Below are 23,265 nucleotides of genomic sequence, written 5' to 3'. Positions count from 1 at the left end.
AAAGAAATCTAAATAAGGGTGGCTTCAGTCGGGCTGGCTCATATATGGGGTGTGATCCCTACCTGATCTGGGGTCACTCAGGTGCACACATCTGTAAGCTTCTCTGTGCTGTGGGCTTGGGGTTTTTTGTACTATGTATACTTCAACAGATTCCTGGAATTTCTGATTGGAATACACCAGGAAGTGGCAGGAGATAGTCACTGAGCATGGTAGAATGTGCTCTGGGGATAGAGCTGAAAGGGTTGGCGTGGAAGAATTGTGACATCCCTTCTGAATGGTAGGGGTCGCATATGGAGCCTGGAAAGGGGAGATGTAAGCCTAGCTTCACTGCAAGCTCTGAGTAGCTCCAGCACCAGAGAGGACTACTGTACGGTCCTTCAGTTGGATTTACTTTGAAAGCTGGTACAAACTCCTTTGGGCTTTGTGGAAGGGGAGGGTTCTTATCTGAAAGCTATTGTGTTATTACCATACAAATGGAGGATCAATCTGCATACAGACACTGAGAAACACTGAGGCCTGGCTCAGTCTCTGACCTATGACATCCTCCGGGGCCATCCAGCCTTGCTCTAATCCAGCTGGTGGGAAGCTTATGCCCTGCTGGTAGGAACCAGGGCCACAGCAAACCTGTCTTCTAACCTTCCACATTAAGGACCCGCTCTCTCCTGTTCTGGATGTCTGAAAGAAGGATACCCTGGTTCTGAGAAAATTCAGAACACCAGAAACTCCAAAGCTAAGTCACAATTCTGCACTTGAGGTAGACAAACTTGGTCCACGGCCGAGGAACCCTATTGTGTATTCTCTCAAAAGACTAGAAACTCTGATAGCCAATCTCGAGGGACGGTCAAGGAGAATCCCGCGGCCCCTTTCAGCTGTATGTGTAGGTGTTCAAGGTGTGAACATGTGTGCACAGAACCACACGTTCCCTGATGTGCCAGGAGTACACACCTACCTCCCTGGCCTGAGGAATATGAATGAGAAGCCTGTGTCCACCAAGGCCTGACAGTCAGCTGGATGACTTTCCCCAATTAACTGCCTAGCTACCAGGCCTGCATTTCCTCTAAGGAAAAATCCCAAGAGTTGGAATGGTATCCTAAAAGTATCTGAGCCCTCGGGAAGGCACAGGGGGGAGTGAGCAGCCAGGGACACTGTGTCTGAAGGACACTGTGTTTGTTATCTTATAAACAAAACCTGCTTGTGGTCACACTCAAAGTGCTTTTATAGTCACTCCTGTATGAAGTAGGGCGGGAATCCTAAGAGACAGGGGCAGTAGGAGGATGGGCGATGAAATCAGGTCGAGCTGGTAACAAATTAAAACAAGGTGTAGAAATAGAATAATTAAAACCAGAGCTGGGGGTTCTCCATGTTTCATGAGAGTGTCAGGAGAGGCCACGCAGGATGCTATAGTCTTGACCTTAAATATCCTCAAAAGCCCACAGTGAAAGCTGGATCCCCATCATTGTCCCACCAGAAATGATGGAAGCTTTAAAAGACCCAAACTGGGAGGTGTTTGGGTCGCTGGAGACATGTCCTCAAAGGGAACCATGGGTGTCCCCAACTCTTCTCCATTCTCTCACCATGTACTCCTGATGAGATGTGCCACAATAGGCCCCAAGCCACAGGGCCACCAAGATGACTGACACCCCAGAAGACACACATTCTCTTGACAAGTTGATTGTCCCAAACCTTTGCTATGGCAATGGTAGGCTGATTGGCACGGGCAGTAAATGAGAGCTCTCAGAAAATGGCTTAGCTGGTCAAAGGCTGTGCATCTGAGTTGATTCCAGGCACACACACATAGAAAGTCTTGCTTGGCGGCCCCCACTTGTAATCCCAGTGCTAGAGAGGAGGAGACAGGGGGATCCCTGGGACTTGGTAGTTGGCTAGCTTGGCCTAATCAATCTGTGAGCAAGGTGGAGAGTGACTGAGAAAGAAGCCTAAGATTGATCTCTACCTTCCACACCCAACTGAATACATGTATACCCTCGTACTAATATGTACACGTGTGTGTACACACACACTCAATTTAGAAAGGCAGGGACGGATGAATGGATGGAAGAAGGGATGAAAGAAGGAAGGAAAGGAGGGAGGGAGGGAGGGAGGGAGGGAGGGAGGGAGAAAAAGCAGACAAACAAGAATTTCCCCAAGTGTTCGCTGACTTCACCTGGCCTCATTTCTCACCTGTAACTGAAGGGTCTGGACTCACCAACTCCCAGATCTTTCCTTCCCAGGTGGGTACCAAGCCCCCCAAGGGCAAATAATTATACATGTCTCTCCTGGCCCCAGGGAAAGGGTCTAACCTGGCATTTAGCTGTTGCTGAAGCTCCAAAACACTCGATGTGTTCACCAGCAGATACTGCGCCTCGTTCACCAGGGACAGGGTGGCGGCAGTGCCAGGAGACTGCCCTGAAAGGGAAGCAGGGAAAGAAAGGTTGCTTTCCAGGCAATGCTGGTACCTCTCATCCCAAGGCCTGTGGTTTATAAAGGCAGATGCCTTCCACAAGGGAAAACATCAGCACTGGGGAAAGTGAGACTGTTCTAAGCATGGCTCAAACCTCTCCAAAGGCAGAACAAAGAAAAATCATGCGGTGCATGCATGAGGACCTAAACCGATGCCCAGCACTCATGTAAAAAGCCTCTCTCAGTGGCACCCGCTTGTAATCCCAGGGCTAGCAATCCCAGAATATACTAGCTCTCTGCTTCAAACGATCCAGAGAAGATAATAATAAAATGTTGAAGTGAATTTATTCTGACCAAGAGTTTTGTTTTTGCAGCAGCGTTTTGTTACACAGTCAGGCTGGCCCCAGGTTCCCAATCCTCCTGCCTCTACTTCCCCAGGTTACAGGCATATGCCACCACACTCAGATTCAGAGACAAAGCTTGGAAGCAACAGTGCAGGGCTAGAGTGAGCCCTGCCTGCACTGGTTAAAACAGAAAGGCTTGCAATATATATATAGGCTTAAAAATTCCATCAGTTATATTCATATGTATGTGTGTGTGTATGTGGGGTGTGTATGTGTGTATGTGGTGTGTGTGTGTATGTGGTGTGTGTGTGTGTGTGTGTGTGTGTGTGTGTGTGTGTGTGTGTATTAATTCATATGGGTATTTGCCTACACATTCATGGAGGCCAGAAGAGGGCATTGGGTCACCTGAGACTGGAGTGGCAGATGGTTGTGACCCACCATGTGGGTACTAGAAATCAAACCTGAGTCCTCTGGAAGAGCAGCCAGTGCTTTTTTAAAAATTCTTTTATTATATATTCCATACCAACAGCATTACCCACCTCAATCCACTCCTATTCTCTTTCCCTTCAAAAAAAAAAGCAGGCTTCCCAGGGATATCAACCAAACATGGCATATCAAGTTGCAATAAGTCCAGGCACCTCCCCTCATTAAGGCTGGGCAAGGTAACCCAGTAGAAGGAAAAAGGTCCCAAAAGCAGGCAAATGAGTCAGAGACAGCACCCCCATTCCCACTGTTCAGGGTCCCACAAGAAGACCAAACTATACACCCATAACATATGTGCCGAGGGCCTAGGTCAGACCATGTAGGCTCCCTGTTTGCCAGTTCTGTCTCTATGAGCCCAAGTTAGTTGATTCTGTGGGTTTTCTTGTGGTGTCCTGAGAGAGAGAGAGAGAGAGAGAGAGAGAGAGAGAGAGAGAGAGAGAGGGGAGAGAGGAGAGAGAAACAGACAGTCTTTGACAATAAACAGAAGTGGATACTCAGCAACCGCAGATTTGCACATTGTACTTATAGAGAAATAATCAGAAGATTCAAAGCTACTGAAAAGGAAAAAAAACTATTGAAAGAAACTAAAGTTCTACTTTTATCCAAGTTGGTGATAAAAGGGCTGGCTGGGTCTTCAAGCAGGGATTGTGGTCTCTGGAGTATGTGGTCCACTCCATCTGTCCTCTTTGGTCTGCCTAAGAAGGAAGGTGTCATGTCATCCTCTACAAAGGGCCTGCTCCAGCGGATCTCTGTGAGTTTGAGACCAGCCTGGTCTACAAGAGCTAGTTCCAGGACAGGCTCCAAAGCTACAGAGAAACCCAGTCTCGAAAACCCAAAAAAAAAACAAAAAAACAAAACAAAAAAAAAAAAAAAAAAACAAAAAAAACAAAGGGCCTGCTCCCGTCACAGAGGAAAGGCACACTGCCGGGGATGACCACCTCCAGCATGACGAATAAAAGTCCCATTCAAACCCTGGGGCCGCAGCTGGAGGCTCCACATCCAGAGGTCAGGTGTAGTCCAGTCCTTTATTGGCTATAGAGCTGCTGGGCCTAATTAAGCTGTCAAGTGACAGACATGAAAGGCATTTCATGTTAGAACTCTGTGCTCCGGTCACCGACCTCAGAAGAAAGGCCTGAGTGGCAGTGTGCTAACCAGCTAACTAAGATCCCAGCTCTTCTTGCTTGATGAGATTTCCCAGAAGTGGGTGGTGCTGAGCACCCCAGGTCTGTCTGTAAAGGACAACCACTCCCAAATGTGGGAACCAAATGAGAGCCCAGCTATCCAGTAACAGAGTTCTGAGATTTGTTCTTTATGTTCAATAATTATTTTTCAAAATATATTACAGATTTATGATATTTTTGATTGACTAGACACTGTTAGAATTATAAAAACTTAATCTAGAAATTTCCTAACCCTTAGACCCAGATGGTCTAAGCAAACTTCAAAGTCTTTGTATACGTTTCTATTAATATTTCTTTTTTAGTTTTATAGAGATGTGAGGTGGCCAATAAAATATTTCTATGAATAAAATAACTCTAAGACAAGATTCCACTGAAGAAAAGAGATGAAATCCAAGTTTGAAAGGAAAAGGAAAGAATTAAAATGTCAGGCATGGAGCTACAACTTTAATCCCAGTATCCAGGGGACAGAGGCAGGCAAATCCCGGTTCTACAGAGCTAGTCCTAGGATACCCAGGGCTACACAGAGAGAAACTCTTTCTTGAAAACAAAACAAAACAAAAGCTGGGTGTGGTGGCGCACACCTTTAATCCCAGCACTCAGGGAGGCAGAAGCAGGTGGATCTCTGTGAGTTCGAAGCCGGCCTGGTCTATGGGGCTAGTTCCAGGACAGCCAGGGCTACACAGAGAAACCCTGTCTTTGGGGAGATGGCTCAGCAAATAAAGCATGTATGAAAGCAGAAGTTCAGATTGTCAGGACCCATGCAACACTAGATGCAATGGTATGCATTTGTGATTCCATACACACCTAAGGTGAGATGGGAGGCAAGACCAGAATTTCTAGGAGTTTGAGGTCCATCATGCAGCGGTAAGCCAGAGACTCTGCCTCAAGCAAGGTACATATGCACTTGCACATGCACATGCGCGCGCACACACACACATTATAATATATACCATACACACATACTATTTACAACACACTATACTCATGCACACACACCATACATACACACAAACACATACATGCACACACATACCATATACATATTAAGAAGACATGTATATGAGCTATATACATACATATACAGATATATAGACACATACAGATATGTTCACATACTCACATATTTTAATGAAAACTCATGACATTTATTTTAAATAGCTATGGCATTAAGATTATCATCACAGTACTGAAATAGCTGTGGCCATGGTGGAAAAACTCCTGTACAAGTTTCAACTCAAAATAACATTAAGTCAGATGTGCTGCAGGACTGGAGAGATGGCTCAGCAGATAAGAGGACCAGCTGTTTTTACAGAGAGCCCAGGTGCAGGTCCCAAAACTCACACAGTGGCTAACAACTGTCTTCAATTCCATTTCCAGGGGATCTGACTCCCACTTCTGGCCTCTAAGGGCACTGCACACACATGATACACAGACATACACGATACACAGACATACATGCAAGCACATAAAACAAAAAGTAAATGAAATATTCTACAGATACTATCTTTTGCAGCTGTTTAAACTACCTTCACAACTTTAGGTGAAAATGTAAGAATACTCTGGAGAATAATGAAACTTGATTATTTTCCTAAATTCTCCAAACACAAAACTGGTGGAAGGCCAGCTAGACACAGGGAGCTTTGCACTGGGAGTGGCATCCTGGAAGCAGGCATAAGTGCCATGACCCACAGGCCTCTCCTGTCCTCTATGCCCATCACTGTTGATGCACCCAGGCCTGCTTCTTCTCCAAGTGCCAGCTGTGGTTCTATGCTCCTGTGTCTCCAACTGCAATGAAGCTGTGCTCCAGACCTCAAGGGAGGTCACAAAACCCCCAGGTTACAACTCTGCAGTGTGTCCTGTGGCCACAAGATGATGTCGGGAACCAATTGCCCAGTGAATCTACTTTCTGGGCTGAGCGTGACCCATGCAGAATAGCTAGGGCTCCAGCCCTTTAATACCCCATCCCAATGTGATACCTTTTCTAGGTGTCTTCCTTGCATTTCGCTGGAAGTCAGGACTTTGCTTGATTAAATGACATGGACGGCCAAAAAACTTTGACAGCCACCTTGAAACATTTTCTCCACAGTCATAAGTATTTACCCTGGCAAACAAACAAACAAAAACAGACAGTAAATTTTTGTAGCAATTCTTTGAATGATTATTCAAATAGAAAACAGTCTAATTAAAATAAGAACACAAAATAAAACATTTCAAAGTCCCTACTAGCAGACAGCCTGAAGCAGCAGACATCTTGGAAAGCTACCCGGATATCTCCCAGGCCCAAGACAATCTGTGAGGTGGGACTCACGGGAGGCTTTTGGAGCTGTTCAAAGCTTTGCAGGCACTCCCGAAGATCTTCTTTGTGCTAAATATGGACCCTGGGAGCACAAAGCTCAGGGGTTGAGATTTCCGGAGTGATATTTTGCCATAATAAGGTCTTCCGCCCAGAATCATGTCCTGGCTTTTACAATGGGCTGATGGAACGGTTTCTCTGACACTCAGATCACATGGGCTGATGTGTTTCATCCACAGCCTTCAACACTGTGCACATAAGGTACTGATGTGTAAGTAAACCTGCTGATCTTTGTTTTAAATTGTGGAATCTGGAGCTGAAGAAGCAGCTCAATTGTTGGGTGCACTTGCTGCTCTTCCAGAGAATTCGAGTTCAGCTTCCGGAGCTCACAAGACACCTCACAACTGTCTAGAGCTTCGGTTCAGGGGCTCTGGTGCCCTCTTCTGACTTCCAAGGGCACCAGGAATGCACATTGTACACATGGAGACCACTCATGCACATGAAATAAAATAAAACTCTAAACTACTCTAGAGTCATTAAAAATGTATATCACAAGATTTAAGGCTACATCTTACCTTGGGATCACAGTGTCTTAGGGTTACAAAGCAGATACTGTTAAAAACTTAAATTTCACTGGAGAAAATAGCTGGTTCCTTTTCCAGGAAGACCAGGAACCAAGAAACCAGTTTGTAGTGCTTGTCCTCCCTCCCCGCCAACCCTGTGCTTTCAGAGACAACACCAAGATCACAGTCATCATGATGACACTCTGAGCCAAAGTGCCTCCAACCTCCAGATGTCTGAAAAGCATTATTAACCAAAACACGGCGTTCATCTCAGCTGCAGCCAAGTGAAACTGATGGCCTAGTTAAAAAAAAAAACTGCACATATTCTAGACAGGCAAGACTGTCCGGTGGGCTAAGGCACTACTGCCAATCCTGATGACCTGAGTCGATCCCCAGAATCTACATGGTAGAGGAAGAAAACCAACTCCCACAAGTTTTCCTCTGGCTTCATGCCATGGCACATGCATACACACACACACACACACACACACACACACACACACACAAACCAATAATGAAAACAACTGCACATATCCCTATGTCCTGTCAGAAGGTTGATGTATAGCAATGTGGGGGAAAATGTCCGCCTGAGATTCATTGTCCTGATGAATGTACCGGGATGAATATTTAAATTGTCAAAACTGCTTAAACAGTACGAACACTACCAGCAAGAAGATGTCGCTTGTGCTCAACACTTCAGCTGCTAAGAGAGAGACATGCAATTGGCCATCAACGCCGCGTTAGCGCCTTTCTCTTCTATCACAGTGGTGCAGTACTCCCCGTCCTAGAGGGAACCCTGCCTGTCATGCTCTGTGGCTAAGGCTGGCTGGCTTATTGATTGGGATAAGAACGCCGGGACATCAGTGAGTTGCCGCATTAGGCATGCCTGTGAGGGCGTTTCCATGAGGGAGCTTCCACAGAGATCAACTGAGGGAAGGAAGACACACCCTGAGTGTGTCAACCCCAGGGGCTGGTGTCCCTACCTGTAACAGGCAGATAGGAGAAAACCACAGCAACAGCTACACTCTCTCTCCTTCGCTTTCCACCTGTCCAGTTCTGACTGAGCACCCTTGAAATTTGGCTGCCACTGCCGGCAGACATTTCTGACACCATTCCTTCCCAATCAGAAGGGACCGAACCTTCAAACCAAAAGCCAAAATAAACCCTGCTCCACTCTGTGGCTCTTCCCAATAATTTGGTCACAGCCCTGAAAAAGTGACTGACACAGTCACCTGAGCTCACTTTGGATGGAACTTTAGCAAATCCCATCATGACTTGGGGGACTGAATTCACAGCCGTTGTAGAGGAAACACATTTGCTATCTGTATTTCTTTCCATCAGAAAGTTTGCACTAATTAATAGATAATTCATAGTCTAGAAGTTATGGGGTGAGGGATGGGTGGGTAGGTATTCATACTTGCCTCTGGGGGTGCACATATGTGTGCAAATACATGAGCATATGTGTGTCTGTGTGGACTCCAGAGGTCAAACTTGGGTATCTTTCCTCTGGAGCCATCCACCTTTATTTTCTTAAAAACTTCAACTTGTTAACTATATGTCTCTTTTTAAGATTTATTTATTTATGGGCAGTGGTAGCACATGCCTTTAATCCCAGCACTTGGGAGGCAGAGACAGGTGAATCTCTGTGAGTTCGAGGCCAGCCTGGTCTACAGAGCAAGTTCCAAGACAGGCTCCAAAGCTACAGAGAAACCCTGCCTACACACACACACACACACACACACACACACACACACACACACACTATGAACCTGAGCCTGTGTGCATGTACATACATCACCTATATGCCTTGTGTCTCCTGAACTCAGAATGTCAGACCCCTGGGACTGGAGATACAAATGGTTGTAAACTATCATGTGTGTGCTGGAAGCCAAAGCCAGGTCCTCTGAAGAGCAGCACATGTTCTTAACACTGAGCCCTCCTCCAGCCCATGTTTTTTGTAAGAGTCTCTCCTGGAACCTGGGACTCATCAATTTGGCTAGGTGGGCTGACCAGCAAAGGCCAGGGGTCATCTGCCTCCTCCTCCTCTCCGTGCTGAGGTTACAAGGGTTCCATTACACCTAGCTTGATCCTCATGATAGAGTGGCTAGCACTTTATTGACCTAGCTGTCTCCCCAGCTCCTGCCTATTACACATAAGTCTCTAGTGAACTGCCTATAGTTGCATATTTTATTGATGGAGGTTGGTTGGTATTAGCTTAGATAGGTTTTTCTTTTTCTTTTTTTTTTTAAGATTTTTTTAAGACAGGGTTTCTCTATCTCTGTCCTGGAACTCACTTTGTAGACCTCTTTGGCCTCGAATTCACAGAGATCTGCCTGCCTCTGCCTCCCAATTGCTGGGATTAAAGATGTGCACCACCACCACCCACCTATTAGGTTTTTCATGATTGGAAATTTTGCTGTTCCATGTTCTTAGGTATAGGTCATATTTAGGTCACAAGGGATGCAGATAGACTCTCTAAAGCCCAAACCTTCCTGCTGAAAGTGAGACTGGTAGGGGAGGAAATTCTCCTTAAGAGTCGTGGGTAGGGAAGAGCATGACAGGCAGAGAGAGCAGCAAATACAGAATGAAATGGAGCCTGCTGGTTGGGTGTAAAGGATACAAAGAAGCAGTGTGGTTGGGTTGGGCTGGAGTGAGGCAGACAGAATGGGAGATCCGTCATATAAGGCAAAGCTCTCTCTTCCCTTTGGCCACTGTGTCCAAGGAGCCATGCATGTTACCTGCTCCAGAGCCTCACCTGTCCGCACACACTCTGCTCTGGCAAATCTGTGCCCGTTCATTGTCTTCCTCAAGAGGCACCTCTATAGGCTCCATCCCTAGTGAACAGATGGTAGAAGCAAATTCAGCACCACACCGAATGAATGACTGCAAGTGAACACTCATTGTTAGGAGATACTACTTGTAATGGCACTGGGATTTGGTTAGATGGAGAAACACATCCGTTTTAATGACTCTGGGCTTTGGTTAGATAAAGAAACACATCCATTTTAATGGTACTGGGATTTGGTTAGGTGAGAAAACACATCCATTTTAATGACTCTGGGCTTTGGTTAGATGAGGAAACATCCATTTTAATGGCACTGGGCTTTGGATAGGTGAGGAAAGTGTCTGGCTCTTAAAAACTGATAGCATAGATTTTCTTCCTTACTAACAGCACCATAGTGTACGCTTCAAGATGTCCTGGTGGGACATCAACATTAGACCATCACACACACACAGTCCCCAGGACCTCTACAAACTGCTCTGGTAGATTCCTCTGCTCTGAGTCTCCACCTCTGAGGTCATTGTTCTCTAGGCTACCCTAAGTCATTTAGAAACAGACAGCCAATAATATATGGCCACACTGCCCCAAATGCATCTGCTCTCATCTGGTCTCAGAAGCTCAGCAGGGTCAGGTCTGGTTGGTAATAGGATGGGAGAAATAGACAGACAAGCGGGATGATACTGTAAAGATACTGGCAGAGAGTGTACATTTCCAGAATCAGACTAGATTCTGAAAGACCTGGATAAATCCAGATCCCTCTAGCAGGAAAAATAGAGTCAAAAAAATCTAGAAGGGAGAAAAGAGCCAAAAATCTAGGTTAGCCGGTCCAGTGACTCTGTTCCAGGAATTAGCTGACCATAAAGTTAGATTATAATCTTGAGAATAATCTTGAGAAACAGGGAGTTACCCCCTTGTGATGATCACTGGTATTTTCGGAATTTTCCAATGACGCCCTCCCTACCCCCTTTGGATTATTGGGTTGTTGTTTCTTCTCTTAAATACCCCTTCTCCCAGCTACTCGGGGTCGAACTCTCTACCCCTGTGTGGGAAATGAGTTTCGGCCCCAGTGCACTGGTTCCTATCCTGTTAATAAACCTCGTGTGACTGCAGCAAGGATGGTCTCTCGTGGGTTCCTGGGGGGCCGTGTTATCCCAAGACTTGAGTGAGAGTCTCCCTACTCTGGGGGTCTTTCAATTCAAGCATCAACAATCATCATTGCTTTAGAAAGCTGCATTTGTGGGATCAGAAGGACTAGCATACATGTGTAATAGGTTAAATAGTAGCATATTAATATCCCGGGTACAAGAATTTGAACAAGAAGTGTATAAGAAAAACAAGTTTCAACATCATTAATTTAAAAAAAAAGCCAACATGATACTATCTAGTCAAACCTAGCAAAGTATTAAAACATATTACCACATAACACTTCCTTTTCAAGACATCAAGAATAATTCAGGACAAGATAACCTACTAACATAATATGTCACATTAACGGATGATGAGACCCAAGCATGTTTGTGTCGTGTCCTCCAAGATCACTTATGTGAAGAAGAGCTGCACCTCTGAGTCTGAGTCGGGGGGCTGGGGGGTTGACAGAACAGTACAAGAGCAAAAGCATTGTTCCCTTGAGGGGGGAGGTAGGGGGTCTCTCTCACTATTGTTTACCCCATGCTACCAGGGTGCCTCAGTGGGACAGGGAAGCTTCAGTTATAGGAAGAGCAAGAGAGGACCCTCTGAGGCCAGCCATGGCCTCCTGGGCTTTTCAGTCCATTGGTAGCTGCAGAGCTGGTCAGGCTACTGGTATATTGTGTCTTAGAGAAGCCAAAATGTATCTGGAGAGACTGGGAAGACATGGGAAACATGAGGCTCAAGCAAGAGGGACTTGTTTTTAGTAAGTTGGTTTTGGTTTTGATTTTCTTGGTTTCTGAGTTTGGTAGGAGGGTGGGAGTTCCAGACAGGTTTCTCTGTGTAGCCCTTGTTGTTCTGGAACTCCTGAAGACTAGGCTGGCCTTGAACTCACAGAGATCCATTTGCTTCTGCCTCCTGAGTGTTGGGATTAAAGGTGTGAGACACCACCGCCTGGCAAGATTTGTTTTTTAAATGTGTCATTCTTCTATTCAAAAGTACTAAATTAATAAATAAATATTCAAGTTTAAAACTGCCTCCAAATCATCACCAACTCAGATATCCTTCAATGAACAATACACAAACACACTGTATTACATCCACACTTGGAGACACTGCCCAGTGACATGCGGTTCCATGCTATGTTACATGTAGAACTCAGGTAGATCTCAAAACTCTCTTGCCGAGCGAAAGAAACTGTCCCTAAAGTTCACACACTACACGATGCCCTTGTCTCCACAGTCTCTTTGTTCATCAGACATTAGGGTTGGGTAAAGAGAAACTACACAGGGGTAGAACCATGAACTTCCCCTGGGATGGCGGGCTCTTCTGTACTTGTGCTGTAGGGTGGTTACCCAAACATGTACATGTACTAAAATTCATACAGTAAAACAAAGGGTCAATATCAGTATTTGCTTTGGAACTCTAAAATATTGACCTACTGGCTTAAGGAAAACTCAACCACAGAATCAGAAAAAAAAGGCAAGAAACAAAGTCATGAAGACATAGATGTAGAACATCATGAAAGTTCAGCCACAGTTGAGTGGAAAGTCATGATATTCTATAAGCGGGGAAGGATAAGATGCAGGAGAGAGCTAGAGAAATATATACATACACATATATGTGTGTATACATACAGATATATTATATACATATCATGTATATATACATATATGTGTATATATACATATGTGTAATGTTTTTTATCATTACCATTGGCTCAGTGGGTAAAAGTGCCTAATACCCCAGTCTGATGGCCTGAGTCTGATCCCAAAAGCACATAAGAGGCCAGACAGGTGGCCTGCATGTGTAATCTCAGCACACTTACAATGAGATGGGAACAACAGACAGGATCAGAAGCTCAAGGACCAGCTCACCTGGGGTACCCATCACAACAGCAGAAACCAGAGAGACCTTGTCTCAAAAACAAAGTAGAAGCAGAGAATTGACTCCCTAAAAGTGGTTCTGTGATGTCCACATACATGCCATAGCACATGGGCAGCCACACTCACACACACATATTGTAATTTTAAAAGGAGAAAAAAAGAAATATAGGAAAGAGAGAATCTTAAGCAATTAAACCAAATGTTAAATTTGTTAAAACTGAATGGCAGAATTGTATGTTAAATACTATTTTCTGCCTCTATAGCGAACACTGTAGCCATAAGTCATGTGTAGCTATTTAGATGAATTAAAATTTAATACATTTTGAGCTGGGGGGTGGTGGCACATGCCTTTAATCCCAGCACTCGGGAGGCAGAGGCAGACAGATCTCTGTGAATTCGAGGCCAGCCTGGTCTACAAGGGCTAGTTCCAGGACAGGCTCCAAAGCTACAGAGAAACCCTGTCTCAAAGAACAAAACAAACAAAAAAATTAATGCATTTTGAAATTCAGTTCTGGTGTCTTCTGACCACAGTTTGAGGATTCAGTGGCCACTTATGGCCAGTGGTTGCCAGACTCTACAGTGTAGATGCTGAACCCTCCCATCATCATAGAAAGTGTACTGCACAGAACTGACTGCACCTCTTCTTCGTGTGTATGGCTCACAGTAAAAATCAAGAGGAAAGCACCAAAGCCTAAAATACAAACCCTGATAGGTTTTTAAAAATGCAAGTGTCGAGAGCCCTAAGATCCCAGGTTTATAGCCACTTACCTCTGACAAACTTCTCAGAATAAGAAGAGCACAGCTTTTTGTTGTCTTTCCTGGACATCATTTCATTAACTAGAAAATGAGGCTAACATTTGGTAGAAGAGAGACATCGAGCCTTTTGGTTTGGTTTGATTTTTAACCTGAGAAGGAAATCCGTCCCTAGAGGTGACCCTGTGGAGATGAACCCTTTTCATACCTTTGGCTTTGATGACCATAATCTTCTGCTGCAGGTTGATGAGGGGCTGGATCAGGCAGAGCCGTGGCTCCTGCTTCTGACTCAGGCAAATGCCATTGTGATTCACAACCATCCAGTTCCGGTCATACAGCAGCCCCTTGCTCCCTACAGGCCACTTGGTCACCTGTGCAGAAGTAGGGAATTTAGGCCAGGGCGCCTCAAAGTCATTCACATCATTACACAAACACAGATGACCTTCGTGAATTCAGCACACGCTCTTAGAGGATGAAAGGAGAGGAGGAAAATGCCCAACAGAGAGAGCTTTGCAAAGGAGATGCTGTGGACCTTCCTGTCCGTCTCCAGAACCAGTCTCCATCCTTCTCCACAGGCAAGGCATGTGCATGCAAGGCATGTGCATGCAAGGCATGTGCATGCAAGGCATGCAGAGTGCAGGCTCTGCAGTAGCAATGCTCTTCTAACTCTGAGGCTAGCATCACTCCCCACAGGCGTCCCAGATCCCACTTTCTGTATAGCCTTTTAGTGCAGTGGATGCTGGTCCAGATGCCTCTCAACACTGCAGACATGTGACTATACTAAAAAGGCCACTGAACTGGCCCGCTTCAAATGTGTACTTTTTCTTGCTGTCCTAGTTTCAATCGCTGTGACAAACACCCTAGCCAAAAGCAACTTTAGGGAGGAAAGGGTTTATTTGGCTGATGAGTCCATGTCACAGCTCATCATTGCCGGGACATCTCAGAGGCAGCGGCTCGAGGAGGTTACGTCACGTCCAGTCAGAGCAGAGAGAAGCAAATGCACCCATGCTGCCTGTTTGTCTCCTGCTTATGCTCAGATAGCGTTCCTCTTACACAGATCAGGGCCCAGCCCAGGAAACGGTTCTGCCCATATTCAGAGTGGATCTTCCCACCTCAATTAACAATCAAGGAAACACTCCACATCTAGATAATTCCTCACTGATATTTCCTCTCCCCAGGTAACTCTGGTTCATATCAAGCTGGTAATAAAAATAAACCATCAAACCTGCATTGCTCATATTTGGACAGAATTTAAACACAAAGCACATCCATGTGACTAGGTCTTATATCCCCAACACCAATTACAACCAAAAGGATTGAGGCTCCTTAGTAAATGGATTGAAGGGAAAAAAAATCAACCCTATTGAGCCTCAGAATCCTGTGCTTGACCTGTGGACACACCCATCTGTAAAAGCAAAAGGGAAAGCAGGAAGCAGCTTAAAGGAGAAATAGTTTGTCTGGGCTCAGGGTTTGTGGGCACAGCCCATCATGGTGGGGACAGCTTGAGCCTAAGGTGGCACAAGTTTGCTCACATCTCCACAGACCAAGAGGCTATGGAGGGACAGAAACGAGTTAGGCTGTGGATCTCAAGAACCACTTCCTCCAGCTTGAATCTACGTCCTAAAGATCCTAGAGCATCCTAAAACAGCACTACCAGTGGGGACGAAGTGCTCAGACACAGGAACCTGTGAGAGACATTTTCTACATCCAGTCTCCCATAGAACCACCAGGAAGCTGTGCCATCCAGAGACTGTGCCATCCCAGAGACTGTGCCATCCCCGAGATTGTGCCATCCCAGAGACTGTGCCATCCCAAAGACTGACTGTGCCATCCCAGAGACTGTGCCATCCTAGAGACTGTGCCATCCCTGAGACTGTGCCATTCCTGAGACTGTGCCATCCCAGAGACTGTGCCATCCCAGAGACTGTGCCATCCCTGAGACTGTGCCATTCCTGAGACTGTGCCATCCCTGAGACTGTGCCATTCCTGAGACTGACTGTGCCATCCCTGAGACTGTGCCATCCCTGAGACTGTGCCATCCCTGAGACTGTGCCATCCCAGAGACTGTGCCAACACTGAGACTGTGCCATCCCTGACACTGTGCCATCCCTGAGATTGATGGTGCCATCCCTGACACTGTGCCATACCAGAGACTGTGCCAACCCTGAGATTGTGCCATCCCAGAATGAGATCAGGAGTCTTGGATCTTTTTTTAATTTATTATGTATACAATATTCTGTCTGTGTGTATGCCTGCAGGCCAGAAGAGGGCACCAGACCCCATTACAGATGGTTGTGAGCCACCATGTGGTTGCTGGGAATTGAACTCAGGACCTTTGGAAGAGCAGGTAATGCTCTTAACCTCTGAGCCATCTCTCCAGCCCCGAGTCTTGGATCTTTGCAGCATCAAGTTGGCCACAATAAGGAAGATCATCTTTTAGATAACTAAGGTTGGCTGCCAGCCAAGGCATGCCACCTGTCCCCCAATGCAAGGATCATCACAACAACATGTTTGTATGTGTGTGTGGGGGGGGTGAAGTAATTCAGTATCTGTAAAAGATTACTTCCAGGATCCCCTAAAAATACCCCTGTCTATGGGGGCTCAAATCATTCTTCCTAAACCATAATGTTTGCATATAGCTTATGCATATCCCCCTGTAAAATATTCCATCTCTAAGTTACCTACATTATCTGACATAATGCAAGTGCTCCGTGAATAGCTGTCATGTTGCTTAGGGAGTAGCGTTACAACTACATTTTTCCTAATATTTGGGGGTCATCATTGGCTGACTCCATCGATACAAAACTCGTGGGTCACAATGACCACTGCAGTTTATTTCCACAGGGTAGGCAGAGGAATCACAGGAGAGTATGGGCCTGGATCAGCAGACTCAAATACCAATTCTTGCAGGTAGCCTAGACACAGTGTTTAACCTTGGTCCTCTCAGGCTCCATGATGATGACCTAGGGATACTGTTACTACACCTCTCACGTAACTGTTTTATGGGTCAAATGAAACAAGGCATGTCACCTGCTTCAGCAAAGAGCCCAAACATCCACCCAGCTACAGTCACAGGCAGTTAGGCCTGTGAAGATTTGCTATGCAAGCAAACTGAGTCAAGTCCCCAGGAAATCACTGGGTAAGAACTTAGGTGGGGTGGCATGTACTTGTAACCCCAGCACTGGGAAGATGGAGACAGGAAAATGACCGAGTCCATCTGATCACTCACTAAGCCTAGGAAGAGAGATCCAGGCCAGTGAGAGGCACCCAAGGAATGGCAGCCAACATTGTCCTCTGGCCTCCACATGCATGCATACACATGTACACATGCTTCCATACACATATGAACCATATGCACACAAACTCCAGGATCCTCTGGAGGTCCCTGCAAGCAGTGTCAGATTTAAAAACTCAACCCTATCGAGACACTCAGGAGAAAAATGTCTCTTCCAAGGGCAACATTCTGTCTTGAGTTTTGCCTGCTTTTCTTCACTTGCTCTTTCACTTCTTGTTAAAAGGGGGGGGGGGGATGTGTTGTACACAGCCTCCCAAAAGTGGGGGCGGGGGGTATGATGCTCAGGAAAAGGAACAAGGCAGCCATTTCTGTGAAGCCCTTACCTCAAATGCAGCGCAGGATTTGATGGGGTAGAGGTAAATGTTGGTGACAACGTGGGCCCCGAGGTCCCCATTCGGGATACCTGCAGCTTCCTCTGGAAGGGTCTGCTGGATGCTGCTGGCTTTGCTCAGGGACAGGTCCAGGTCCACGGTATTTGCAGCAGGACAGGAGTCATTGCAAACTGTAGCGCCTGTGCAAGCACCTTCCGGAGGTGAGTGACAGTCACTCTCTGGGGATAAGGCTCCAGCATCACCGGTGCTAGCTTGAGGAATAGACTGGTCACCAGGAGAGCGAAGGCAGATAGCCCTGATGAACCTGAGGAAGGCCTGGGCATCTTCTAGTGTGGACATGTATCCAAAGGAAACCCTCACAGAGCCCGTGGGCCGTCCGTCTATGATGTCAACATCATCTCCACAGACATGGCCAGCCTGGAATTAGCCAGATAAGTCAGTCAGCCGGGGAAACTCATGCTTCATGGATAAATTGGAAAATAGTACAAAAAATAATTTTTATTTATTTTAAAATAAACCCAGGAAGGCAGAATTTCTGGGTGCCTGAGAAACCGTTCCTACTCTGTAGACACAAGACACACTGCCTGGGCCACTCCTGAAGGAGCTATGAACTGGAGCTGATGTGAAGGAACTTTAAAGAGACTAGCAGCAGGGCTTCATGGAGAACATCCTCCCCAAGGGCTCAACAGACAGACTGAAGTCTCAGAAGCACCAAGGGCTCTACTTCACAGTTTTCCCAGGCCAAGGCCGAATACCACTGGCCACTCCCAGACAGCCTCTCTAAGTGGGAGGCTGGCATCCCTGACAGCAGGCCCTTGGAGGAGAAAGAGAAAGGCCACAATACCAGCCCACGACCCCTCGAAGGCCCAGGTCAGCTTAACTGCTCCTGCCAGAATGGGAAAGGTGGAATCACTCCGTGCCCACCCAGCTGCCTGGTGCTGGTCATGAGAAGTATGTACATTAGATGCCCAGGACACCTCCCTAGTACAGGCCAGTCACCCACAGAGACGTGACGCAGCCTTCCACCCTCATCTGGAGCCATAGCCAGAGATGTATGCAGTTCTGCCTTCTCTCTCTCCCTCCTTTTCTCCATCTCCCCGCCCTCCGTCCATCTCTTTCTCCCCCCCTCAACTCCCTCTACCTTTCTCTCTCAGATGGAGATCAAATTTTTTTCTCATATTGATTAATTCTTTGAGAATTTCATGCAACAGTTATTGATAATAATCACACCCCTTCCCCCAACTCCTCTCAGACCACCCCCTCCCCTACCCAATTATGTGTCCCCCTTGTGTTAAACCCTTAACAAGAACAGTTTGTGCATGCCCACATGTGACTTCCGCTGGAGCAGGTTTGACCTACCAAGGATCGCATCCTTTAGTTGGCCCATTCTCTTTTTTAAAGTAAAATCTAGTTCAGAGGCTAGAGGGATGGTTCAGTGATTAAGGAGGCTTGCTGCACAACCCTGGTAACCCGAGTTTGAACTCTGAGATCTATGCAAAGATGGAAGGAAAGAACCAACTCTACAATACTGTTCTCAAGCCTCCACGTGTGTAATGTGCCATCTGTGTCCACACATGTCATGCATATACACACAATAATAATATAATAATAACAACAATAATAAATAGTTAAATGGTACCTAGCACATGCATATTCTGTGGCAAGAAAAAGAAACTCAACTTAGCAACTATTGCAAAATGCATAAGACTCTTTGCCACTTGCTATGGTATAAAACTGGAATGCTCCCCCCCCCCATAAATGTTTGAGACTTGGTTCCCAGATGGCAGCTCTATTTTGGGAAGCTATGGAATCACTGAGAAGTGGGCCCAGCTGGAGGAAGCAGGTCACTGCAGCAAGAGCTTTGAGTCCTTTCTTATTAGATGTTTTCTACAGCCCAGTCGGTTCCCAAGTGGGCTTCTCTCCTCTGTCACACTCCATTGCCATGATGCTCGGTCCAAGCATGGACCAGGTGACTGAACCCCTGAGATCATAAGCAAAGCAAGTACCTCCTCCCAGATGAGCCAACGCCACTGGATGCTTTATCACAATAATGAGAAGCTATTCTTGTAAAATGGTTCAAGATAGGCTGTATGTTCCCAGAGTGAAAAACCTCCACCGCAGAACAAACAGGGAGGGTGAAGATTCTGGGAGACAGGACCCCTAGAGCCATGGACAAGTTCCACCTACGCCCAGCCTGGAGGGAGGCTAACTTCAGTTAGAAAGCTGTACCCAAGAAGGAGTAAAGAAGGAAGGCAAGGAGCTGGGCGGTGGTGGCGCACGCTTTTAATCCCAGCACTCGGGAGGCAGAGGCAGGCGGATCTCTGTGAGTTCGAGGCCAGCCTGGTCTACAAGAGCTAGTTCCAGGACAGGCTCTAACAAAGCTGCAGAGAAACCCTGTCTTGAAAAACCAAAAAAAAAAAAAAAAAAGAAAGAAAAAGAAAAAAAGAAGGAAGGCAAGGGTATGAAGCTGAATACCCCCACTAACAGCCCTCGTCAGCTTCATTTTTAACCTCTGGCCAGTGAAACAATTGATTGCGTAAAGGTACTTGGCACCAAGCCTAAAAACCTAGGTTTGATCTCCAGGACCTACATGGTAGAAAGAGATAATCAGCTTCAACAAGTTGTCTTCTAACCGCTACACACATGCTACAGCACATGTGCATACACACACACACACACACACACACACACACACAAATAGAGTAATTTTATAAATTACTCTCAATGTGAAAAATTAATCAGGAAATACTGCCACGGAGCTGATAAATCCAAGTGTTTTCTCTTTTATCAGGCCTCTATTCTCTTTGGCTGCCCACAGAATGGGCCTGGCTGGCAAGATGAGCCTGAAGCAGCCACCAACACCAGCCCCAGTGACCAGCCACCACACAGCCTTGCCGACTGCAGTCTGTGTGGGCTGCAGGGTCTTGTACTGACCTGAAAATGTTTCTTAACCATCTTATCACTTAGCCCCAGGTGCCTCTGGCAGGCGCCCAAGTTACAGAAGCAGCCGGTCCTCAGGTGGATGTTGTACAGGCTGGCCATTTTGTCTACCTGGGGATAAAGGGAACATGGAATCAATGTCAGAAGTGTCCAGTTTCGCTGGGATTGTCTGGAACAGGATTCTAGAACAGCATTGAACCTCTCTTTCTTAACAAAAGATAGTAGGCGATCTGAGTCTGGGCCTCGCTCTAAATTTCATGGTTGTTATGTTGCAGATGTAAAAATACCCCCAGGGCCTCACATGCTTAAACACTTGATCCCCAGATATTGATGATGTTTTGGGAAGTTGTGGGACCCTGGGTCGGTGGGGTCTTACTAGAAGAATTAAGCTGCTAATTTGTGGGCCTCTGAAGTTATAATTTAGCCCTTCCTTCCTCTGCTGAGCAGTGAGGAGGTGAGGTGCCCAGTTACATCCCCTGCCACTGTGGAGCTGTCAGCCACCACACCCTTGTCTCAGCGATGGACCATGTCACCTCATCTGTGAGGGAAAATCACCCTTCTCTGAAATGTCACCGTGGTGAGAGAAACAACCGATGTCACGATCTACGGATTTATTCAACGTTCTATTAAATTGAATTACAGTCAAATCCAGACCAAAGTCTAAGTGAGGAGCCTGTGTATTCCCAGGGAGCCTCAGAGGAATCACAGTGAGTGGGGCTGGGGCCATTGCCAGCTCCTTCACATCGGCCACCACAGGGTTTGACCACAGAGCAGGGCCCAGGGAGGGCTGGGCAGCACCAGCTCGGCTCACAGCCTGTGTCACAAGTATCATGTGGATGCTTTATGACATCTATGTCCAGTTTCTAATTTCTCCAACTTTAGGTTCAGTCAGGCTTGCTGCTCAACCCAGGAGTCATGACACTCTCTGCTGCCCCCTGGAGGCTATGGGGTGTGTGCTGACTGGTCCTAAACTGGCTCAAAGAATTCTCCAGCCTCTGCCTCCAGAGTAGCATCGTGCAACAGTGCATAGCTAGGAAATAGAATCTGTTTGTAGTGTAATGAAGCTGCATGTGTTCTGGGGCGTTTGGGAAGAATGAGCAGCATCTTCCAGCTTTAACTGGTTGCTGCGTCTGTTCAAGGTCATCCATGGCTATCTAGTGAGTTCTCCACCAACCCTGCCTACAGGAGACTCTGTATAAATAAACAGATGGACAAATAAGTGTGTGTGAGTGAGGCTCTCCCTCAGAGCCTGGGCTTCCTCACAGCTCCTTCTGGGGACTTTTAAGGAAATGTCAAGAGTAAGAAAGCTTAGACAAGAACATTCCTGGTATAAGAGGATGAGTATGAAGAATATAGGACGAGCTGGACCTCGTGACTTGAGTCAGGTATGGTGGCTAACACCTGTAATTTCAGCACTTGAGAGGTAGATACAGGAGGATTGCTGTGATCGCAAGGTCAGCCTGGGCTGGAGTGAGACCCTCTCTCAAAAAAAAAAAAAAAAAAGGATGAATCAAAATCCCACCTGGGAGTAGCCAATGATGCTCCCGCCATCATCCAACACATTAAAATTGATGATTGGACCCTGCACATCAGGGCTGCTGAACTCGGAATCACTGTAAATTCGCACCACGGGGGCTCCATTGGGATAGCAGAGAGAAGACAGGGCAGAGTGGGTGTACTGTGCCAGAGCAAAGGTGTGCCTCTGTATGTTCTCCATGCCACCTAGGGACAAAAGCAGAGACACGGACTTCACACGCAAGTCACTCACTCCTGGCTAAGACACGCTTATTACAACCGGTCAACCCAGACCCCAGTTAATGGCTTTAACTATAGCTATCTTTATGACAAAGTTGATGTATTTTTTTTAATTTTGTTTTACCAGTGTAGCATGTGTGTAGTACCTGCTGGGTCCAGAAGAGGGAGCCTGATTCCCTGGAACTGGAGTTACAGACAGTTTTGAGTCAATATGGGATTGAACCTGGGTCCTCTGAAAGAGAAGCCAGTCTCTTAACTACTGAGCCATCTCTTCAGCTCCAAAGTTTAAACTGGATAAGCTTGTCTTTGTTGTTCTTATGAAATATTACCAGATAAATTCTTGCTACATTCTCTTAAATACATAATTATATACATTGTATACATATAAGCATATAGATATATTCATATACATATATACATACATATAGTTAAACAACATTCCATTATCTAGTTAGACCTTTGTTAGACAGTGGCAAAAAGTAATCAATATTTTTAAATCATTTTTGCCCTTAATGATTAAGTTCATTTTTTGTTTTTAATGGTTAAATTGTTTTAACATAATGCATAGCAGTTAAGGGTACCTGCTGCCAAATGGATGAACACATGCTAAGTGTTTAAAGTGAGTAATATTGTATTATCGTGCCTTTTATATCTGAAAAAGTGTCTGAAACAGGCAACTCATATAGACAGAAAGTAGATTGGGGGTCACTTGGGGATGGGGAGAAGGGAGAATCTGTTTAATGACAAGAGCTTCAATTGAGATGATAAAAAATGTTTTGGATGTGACTTGTGGTGGCCACAGTACAGATTGGGAGGAGAATCAGGATGGCCCAATGGGCGAAAGCACTTGTTGAGCACACACGAGCTTCCTGGTCTGAATTTGATGCCTGGAACCCAGGTAAAAAGTCATGAATGTTGCAAAAAGTGGCATGGATCTGTAATCCCAGCACTGCTGCAGTGTGACAGAAGGCAGAGACTGGGGAACCTGCAGAAGGTTGCAGGCTAACCCCAGCACTGCTGCAGTGTGAAGGGAGGCGGAGACAGGGGAACCTGCAGAAGGTTGCAGGCTAACCCCAGCACTGCTGCAGTGTGAAGGGAGAGACGGGGGAACCTGCAGAAGGTTGCAGGCTAACCCC

The 23,265-nt window shown here is 46.1% G+C and overlaps 1 protein-coding gene across 2 annotated transcripts in view; it reads right to left on the bottom strand.

The window, feature by feature from the left end:
• Mocos (molybdenum cofactor sulfurase) overlaps window positions 1-23,265 on the bottom strand; it is a 46,986-nt gene that overhangs the window by 7,552 nt on the left and 16,169 nt on the right. For both annotated transcript variants that reach the window (XM_038330359.1, XM_038330360.1), the window contains 7 exons: window positions 21,897-22,096; window positions 20,369-20,485; window positions 17,426-17,851; window positions 14,016-14,178; window positions 10,017-10,095; window positions 6,382-6,506; window positions 2,298-2,403 (listed from right to left, as the gene is read on the bottom strand). In XM_038330359.1, the coding sequence (XP_038186287.1) occupies window positions 2,298-2,403; window positions 6,382-6,506; window positions 10,017-10,095; window positions 14,016-14,178; window positions 17,426-17,851; window positions 20,369-20,485; window positions 21,897-22,096 (1,216 nt within the window). The remainder of the gene's footprint in view (window positions 1-2,297; window positions 2,404-6,381; window positions 6,507-10,016; window positions 10,096-14,015; window positions 14,179-17,425; window positions 17,852-20,368; window positions 20,486-21,896; window positions 22,097-23,265) is intronic.

This window comes from Arvicola amphibius, chromosome 5, assembly GCF_903992535.2.
Source record: "Arvicola amphibius chromosome 5, mArvAmp1.2, whole genome shotgun sequence".
Taxonomy (NCBI): domain Eukaryota; kingdom Metazoa; phylum Chordata; class Mammalia; order Rodentia; family Cricetidae; genus Arvicola; species Arvicola amphibius.
The sequence above is the reverse complement of the archived record's forward strand: the minus strand, read 5'-3'. Positions and strand labels throughout refer to the sequence as shown.